At 40.6% G+C, this 7738-nt stretch overlaps 2 protein-coding genes across 2 annotated transcripts; one reads left to right on the top strand and one right to left on the bottom strand.

Moving 5' to 3' along the window:
- Positions 1–6: 6 nt before the first annotated feature.
- On the top strand, positions 7–2577 carry LOC121813229. The gene is made up of 2 exons (XM_042216859.1): positions 7–2122; positions 2539–2577. Exon 1 carries the CDS (start codon positions 64–66, stop codon positions 1342–1344), a length of 1281 nt encoding a protein of 426 aa, XP_042072793.1. The 5' UTR covers positions 7–63; the 3' UTR covers positions 1345–2122; positions 2539–2577.
- LOC121813230 (butyrophilin subfamily 1 member A1-like) lies at positions 2488–6403 on the bottom strand. Its single transcript, XM_042216860.1, has 3 exons — positions 6189–6403; positions 4055–4390; positions 2488–3815 (listed from the first exon to the last, which is right to left on the bottom strand). The coding sequence occupies exons 1-3, from the start codon at positions 6259–6261 to the stop codon at positions 3709–3711; spliced, it is 516 nt and encodes a 171-aa protein (XP_042072794.1). The 5' UTR covers positions 6262–6403; the 3' UTR covers positions 2488–3708.
- Between the last annotated feature and the right edge of the window lie 1335 nt (positions 6404–7738).

The raw sequence follows: 7738 nt of genomic DNA, 5'->3' as shown, positions 1-7738 counted from the left end.
GTCTCCATTGATTTTCTACATTTGGAGAAATGTAAGGGAGGGTATGAGTATATCCTCGTGGCCATGGACCACTTTACACGATTTGCTCAGGCTTATCCCTGCAGAGATAAAAGTGCCAAAACAGCGGCAGAGAAAATATTTGGAGACTTTGTGTTGAAGTTTGGTTTTCCCACACGGCTCCATCATGACCAGGGAAGAGAGTTCGAAAACAAACTCTTTGCCAAGCTGGAGGGATACAGTGGAGTCAAGGGGTCCAGAACCACACCATACCACCCCCAGGGAAATGGTCAGGTAGAAAGGTTCAATAGGACACTGCTGGCCATGCTTCGGAACCTCCCAGAGGGGGCAAAAGCAGACTGGAAGGCATCCCTGGCAAAGGTGGTCCATGCGTACAACTGTACGCGCAGCGAGGCTACTGGATATGCACCTTATTTCCTCTTGTTTGGGAGGAACCCCAGACTCCCCATTGATATGATTTTTGGTCTCACAGCTAATGACCAAAGCCCTTCTCATCAAGACTATGCTGAGAAGTGGAAGATTCGCATGAAGGACGCTTACAAACTGGCCTCAGCGACAGCCTGTAAGGAGAGTCGACGGGGAAAAGTGCTCTATGACAGAAAAACACATGGTGCAGAGCTGTACCCAGGGTGCAGAGTACTGGTCCGGAATTTTGGTGAGAAGGGAGGACCAGGGAAACTGAGATCCTTCTGGGAGGACCAAGTGTTTCAGGTGACACAAAGGAAACATAAGGAGAGCCCAGTATATGAGATTAAGCCAGAAAATGGCAAGGGACGTGTCAGAGTCGTCCACAGGAACCTCCTGCTGCCGTGTGACTTCTTACCAGTCGAAAAAGTCAACTCACATGCAGAACTGGGAAAGCAAAAACAGAAAAACAACAAGGACAGACATGAGCGGCATGAGCAAGAGGACAGTTCGGAGGATGAAGATGAATGGAGAGCAATCAGAGGACTGTCAACAGAACAAGGGGAATGTGGTAGACAGTCCTGGTGGACAGAAGCATCCGAGTTCAATGCAGAAAGTGGAGCAGGCAGTAGGGAGGATCTCTGTGATGACAATGACATGGAACACCAGGAGGATTGCGAAGAAGAGAATCTGGGCGTGAATGATATAGAACACCAACGCGACCAGCATGACGAGGATACAGAGGCACAAGAGAACAATAAAGACACAGAGCAGACGCACCAGCTCGAGATGGAGTGCAGTGACCAAGAGGACACTGACCAGTCACCTGTCAGTGTGAAAAAGTATCCTTTCAGAATGAGAAAACAAAAGCTAATGTTTACTTACCACAAGTTAGGACAGCCAACATTAGCACTTGAATAAGTACCTCAGACACAGTCATATGTTACATATTGCAGTAAAGCAGTTATAACAGTTACATTTTCAGGTTTTTATTAATGCTTTATTAGAAGAATAGAAATGTTAATTCTGTTTTGTTAGCCATAAAGAAGAGTTAGTGTAATGACCTGTTATGAGAATGGCACCCATGTCATGTAGCGAGGTTATGTCCAGGTGAGAGCACCTTACTCAGTAAAGATGCAGATACCCGTGATATGGACGGAAAAGCAGTGGACTGTTATCGTGCACAATAACACCTGCTGCGACATATGACATGAAGGGGAGATACATGTCATGTGTTTCACTGTGGCTAGCAGTGATGCTGAACTCTGACTCCTAAAGGGATGTAGCCTCCTACAAGCAATGTATAGTTGCCACATAAGGACTGATATTGGTAGAATGTCGGGACGCCATTAACTTTTTGAGGGGAGAGTGTAAGGACAAGAAAGACATTGTGGACAAAACAAGACACCCCCCATAATCTTTAGTGACAATATTGTAGTTAGTTAAATGGTCTGATTGTTCAAATCTGTATTTTCTTTGATTGTGGTAAAATAATGTGTGCCCCAGTCTCCAAAAATGACATAGTGCAGGAAGCGTAGTTATTCCTCCGTTACACCACAAGAGGGAGTATCCCCTAAAATGAGCAGCTCTAGCGGGAGTAAAGAAGCCAGCCACTACCCATAAGGCAGTGCGCCTATAAGCGTTATGTGAGACTGCAAAAGTGTGTAACGCTGTGCTATGTCCATGTATATATTTGCAGGTAAGCAGATACAAGATGGTAAATAACTTAAAATGTGTCTACAGATGAGTCCACGGGGTTGCAGAGAATGTGGGAAAGTTGGCCGTTAATCCCCACTATGTGTCATTAGTGTATAAGTTATTGGTAGCGATGTGAATTAGCTGTGATGCTAACGATTAGCAGCTAGATCTGATTCATTAGTTTGTGTGGAAACCTCGTGGCACTTTTGTGGATTTATACCTGTACCGGGCTGTAATCACAGCAGATGTAGACTGGTGGATCACACTACCTTGTGTTTATGTTTATTTCATTGTTCCACTGTAAGAAATATTAGTGGTTTGAGTTTAAACACTACCCATAAGGCAGTGCGCCTATAAGCATTATGTGAGACTGCAAAAGTGTGTAACGCTGTGCTATGTCCATGTATATATTTGCAGATGCAGTAAAGGCGAACTCACAAAGCCACACTGGTTTCAATTCATTTTAATCCAAGTGTGCAACACAAGTGACATGATAACCTGTGTGGCATGATTTGTAAACATGACTAAATTGGCATGTTTTTGATTATTTCTCATTTCTAATATTTTTAAGTGGCAAGGTTGTACCTGTCAGTGATGTTTGTTTTCTCAAGACTGATTAAAATTCAGATTATTCTATTTCAGTTTTTCTTTAGTTATGATTTTATTTTATTTTTTTAATTCTAAGCACCAAACACTGTAAACAAATTAGAGTAAAAAAATAAGAACATTAAAAAGCATAAAATAATACAAAACAACATTTAAGATATAGACTGAATTACAATGAGCACAAGTATCACCATCATCTTTTTTAATAAAGTCTTTAAAGCAACCACAGCTGGCGCAAAGTGCCATGGATCGGAACTAAATAATAAAAATAACATTTGATTTAATTGAAAGCAAATAAAAGAAAAATAAAATAATTAATTAAATAACACATTTAAATACAAGAGACACTAAGTCTCACTGAGGTCAAAAGCCAAAGGCGTGTTTTAATAGTGGACAGAGATGGGACCTCTCTAAATTCAGGAGCCACGATAGAGAAGGCCCTGCTCCCTCTGAGCTTCCTCCCGGATCTCGGTACTCCAACTAAGCAAGTAAGAGACCAACAGGGTGTGTAGGGATGAAGAAGCTCAGAGAGGTAAGGTGGGGTAAGATTGGGAAAACATTTAAAAACAAACATACACATTTTAAAAGAAACAGGCACATATCAACACAGCAACACATGTTCAGTCATTAAAATACAATTTATATTCACAGTTAAGACTTTAAAACACTGTAAACAGAAACCCAATAAACAGATAAAACTGCATATTGGGTTGGGCGGTGAATCAGGAACTTCAGCTATAATTTCATTAACATTAACAATAAAATGCATATTAGAAGTAAATATATTGACAAATCCAGAGATGTGCAAATACATGTAAGCAGTGCTTAAAAAATGTAATGAATAAAAGCTGCCTTGCTTTTCTTTAAAATGAGAAAACTCTAATAAATATTTAGTAACAATTGCAAGAGACTCAGTTCACAGTTAAAAAGCTCTGAGACATTTTAAATATGCTGCTGTTCAACAGGAAGGACGTGTGAATCCTATTTGTGGGGTTTTCTTCTGTAGATCAGAAAACTGACCACAATAAAGACAGTGGAACCAAGTAGACAAAGTATCAGTGGGACAAATCTGCCTCCTCCTGTCTGACCTGCAGGTGAGAAACAGGTGTGAGGTGTCAGCTGTCAGGTAGGTGATGAGTGAAGAACAGAACAGAATCCCATTTCCTCTTCAAACTGCTGTCAGACATTATCTACTGCACTCTGATCACATCACTCAGACCAGCTGCTTTCTACAAAGTCTCATCAACAACATCTTTAGAAACAAACATCAACAACCAGGAAGCAGCTTCACCTCTGATCACACACACACTCAGCTCTACTCACTCACCTGGAGGATCAACATGAAGGTTGATGTTGTTGATGGATTCCCACAAGCGTGTTTCATTCATGATGATACGACACTTGTATGTTCCAGTGTCGTTAATCATCACATCCTTCACAATCAAAGACACGTTTCCATCCTTCATCTGTCTGTCCTGCAGATCCACCCGGTTCTTAAAAGATGGATGCTGCTCATCTGGATCAAACTGCTCGTCTCGGTACGTTAGGACATATTCTTCTCCCAGGTCAGCTCTGCTCCACTCTAAAACAATGATGTCCTTGTTTGGAGCTCGACATGGCAGAATGACGTTCTGTCCAGACTTAGATGTTATGTTTTTCTGGTCTGAAAGAGGAAACAACACAAAGCAAAGAGGATGAAGTAAGTGTTCACCTCTACATCAGCCAATCACTGTGAGGATCAGGGACCACTGAGATGTATATGTTTTGATTGGTGTATAAATGGAATATAAAATTTTCCATTCTAGTTTCCCTACTCTATCTCTCCTCTCTTCTACATCATTCTGGAAGAGCTTGAATCCACCTCCGGTGCACCTGGTCTTGCTTCCTTTCCATTTGGTTTGCTGCACATATATATATCTACTTTCTCTCCATCATATGAACCACCTCTCTCCCGTTACACAGTCCCTACATTAAAGTCCCTGCTCTCACCACCAAACTCCTGCTTTTCCTTCTACCTGCCATCTGGGGGCCTTTGTCTTTTAAAGAGCAAGAGAGAGTGAGAGAGCAGAAACTGAACAAATGGGCAAATGGCAAAGTTAGATGGAAAGAGAAAAAACTGTAAGGGTTTACAAATATACGGAGATAAGATAACCCTTTATTAGTCCCACACATGGGAAATTTGTTAAATAAAAAATGCAAGATAATTTAAAGATATATTTCATGGATGTTTTGTGTGCTTTCCAGTAACACCTTTGCACGGGGACATTCTAAATTGAACACATTGACTGATCTGAATGGTAACAGGATTCAGAGCACTCCAAACATGGCTTGAACAGACTGCCAATGAAATCTATTTCTCCAGCCCTGAAGCAGATGTACCTTATGCCCTGTGTTGAGTCTGCACAATAAGAGGAGGGCTTGCATGAAAACTTTACCTTAAGCCAGGGGTGTCAAACTCAAATACACAGTGGGCCAAAATTCAAAATGGAACAAAGTCGCGGGCTAACATTAATATTTATTGAAAAAAAAAATCTTCCTCCAGATATAAGAATGAATCTTTTCTTATGGACTCAAACAAGTTTAGCTGAAAAACTGAATATGGAACAGCAAAGCTTAATACTAAACAATATATATATTAGCTGTATAATACCAGAGGCCTGCTCTAATAGTAATTTGGTATGGCTTCGCGGGCCAAATGTAATTAGGCTGCGGGCCAAATTTGGCCCACGGGCCAGAGTTTGACACCTATGCCTTAAGCTGCTCTCCTATCAGTTTGCTTCTCGTCCAGGTGTATGGAGAGGCAGTGTGATCTTTGACTGCTTTATGATATAGTGGACTGTCTCCATGTACTTTCAAGTCATTTGTAAATGTCACAACTTCATTTTATCACGTGCCATTTGTTGTGCGCTCGTCTTATTTATATTTCTTGTACAGTAGTCGGTTAAATATCGTTGTAGATGTACAATGGGAATTAAAGTCTATTCTGTTCTATTCTCTGTAGTTAAGTGACTGAATCAATGCTGTGCATGTTTTCCCTCTTATCTGTTTCACTACCAATAATTGTTCAAAATACTTTGGAAAATTCTGAACAACATGTTTGACAGTTAACCTGTAGGTTTAATAACTAAAGGGTCCACCTTAACCTGGAAGAGAAATCTGTGAATTGGTTAATTTAATTTTAATTGTAGGCTCTGCACTTAAAGATTGATCCTAGAATCGATGATAAGTTAGTTAGATGTCAGTACATAAAAGAAAAGAATACAAAGCGGTTTAAATCAAAGGTACAGTGTAGTGAAAGGCAAGTGGTGACGCACTCTCCAAGCTACTAATATGCTGTTATACTGATATTAGATGAATCAGAGTTAGAGACAGACGTTTTCAGGGAACACTTTGTTATTTTTTTAAATTTCTTACTTATTAATACGTACAGATACAGATACATTTAACAGGTCAAGTCTCACCTGCACAGACCAAAACAAGGAGGCAGAGCCACAGCTGGGTCCAGCTGAGCAGTACAGATGTTCCAGCGGACATTTCAGATGTAATTCTGAGGCGGTGCTACAGACAACTATTCTGTCTCACTACATGTAAATTTTCACATCGAGCTGAAAGAGACTGAAAGTCCGTCTAGATGCGTCTTCCTCCCTCAGGATTTGACCCCTCATCTGACTTCTGTCACCACCCGGGACAAGCTGCTGACGTCCCTGCTGATCACATGATTTTAGGCTAGGGTTGAGAAGAGTCTGGGGACACCCCGGATGGTTGATCATCCGACTAAATTGGCACAAAGAATGTATTTCTTTGTGTGGAGGGGCATCCATAGCATTCCAACAGAAAGTCCATTTCCGCTGTCACATTCCCAACATTTTCCAAGTATGAGTACTCTCCGCTTGTTGTATTGATCGGGATTATCTTCTTGTTCCGAGGCTGAAAACAAACGTAAAGGTCACCGCCTACTTACTAGTTGGAGGGATGGGAGACTGCAGAATACAAGCAGCAGAAAGTGATGGGAGATTTCCAGTCCACAAAGAGTTTGTGCACTAATATACACGCATGCTATATAATGTCATCCACAATGTCTTAGGCAAAGACACCATTTTTGTAGGTTTCCCTTTGTTGATCTCCGGAGAGTATTGCAAGTCAATCGATAAATATGTGATTAAGATGAAGTCTTTCAACTTTCATTTCAGGGTTTTGCATTATATCTGAATTTTGGTAGCATTTTATAATATGGCACGCAGGGTTAGGGTGTAATTACCCCTAGAATTAAATGGACTTTAATTTACTGATATTTAATGAATAATATCGCACACTGTTTTGTGTATTTTTCCACAGAACCTAATGGAGGCTTACAGCTGTATAACTGTTTCTATTCCATGCGTTGTCTTTTATCTTCTGATTTAAGCACGCTTAAAAACTCTGTTTTAAAGTATCTATATAACGTTATTATATCATGTAACTTTACTTTTATATTTTATTCATTCATTCATTCATTCATGAGTGGAACTGCTCTCAGAGCACTTCACTCCGCAGCACTGACAGTTGTGGTCATCTTATTTTCATCGATCTGTCAGTCACTGCTGGATGAAGTACTCAAACCACCAGTAACATGTCCCAGTCAAAACATCTACATAAGCTACATACATAAGCTCCTGTTGTCTAAACCACTCTGAATCATCAGTACAAAGCTCATCCACTCTTAGTACAAACCACCCTGTTTACCACCATTCCAATCAAAAGAGAAAAGAGGAGCAAACAGAGGTAATAGCTGAGTGATTATAACTGAGTTTGACGCTCACAGATCTGCACAGAGACTTTAAGGAACAAGTCCCTTTCCTCTGCAGATTTCACTCAAGTTCACAGCAGCATTCATCTGCAGAGTCCTGAATGCCTCATTTCTACACGAAGACTTTAGTGATTTCTGCTGTTGCACTGAAACAAAGAGTCTCAGTGTGCTGATGACAATATCTCTATACAGAGTAGAGCTTCTGTTCCATTTCCAGACCTAGTG

Source organism: Haplochromis burtoni, unplaced genomic scaffold (genome assembly GCF_018398535.1).
Source record: "Haplochromis burtoni strain Fernald_Lab_line unplaced genomic scaffold, NCSU_Asbu1 Contig_1300, whole genome shotgun sequence".
NCBI lineage: Eukaryota > Metazoa > Chordata > Actinopteri > Cichliformes > Cichlidae > Haplochromis > Haplochromis burtoni.
Note: the sequence above shows the minus strand (reverse complement) of the source record. Positions and strands in the feature narration are given on the sequence as shown.

Excerpts from the sequence above, each read along its gene's own strand:
- LOC121813229 (XM_042216859.1), top strand. The coding sequence starts at position 64 with ATGGACCACTTTACACGATTTGCTCAGGCTTATCCCTGCAGAGATAAA.
- LOC121813230 (XM_042216860.1), bottom strand. The coding sequence starts at position 6,261 with ATGTCCGCTGGAACATCTGTACTGCTCAGCTGGACCCAGCTGTGGCTC. Across the intron at positions 4,391-6,188 it reads CCTTGTTTTGGTCTGTGCAG|ACCAGAAAAACATAACATCT; the intron begins GTGAGACTTGAC and ends TTCCTCTTTCAG. Across the intron at positions 3,816-4,054 it reads CCTTCATGTTGATCCTCCAG|GTCAGACAGGAGGAGGCAGA; the intron begins GTGAGTGAGTAG and ends TCTCACCTGCAG.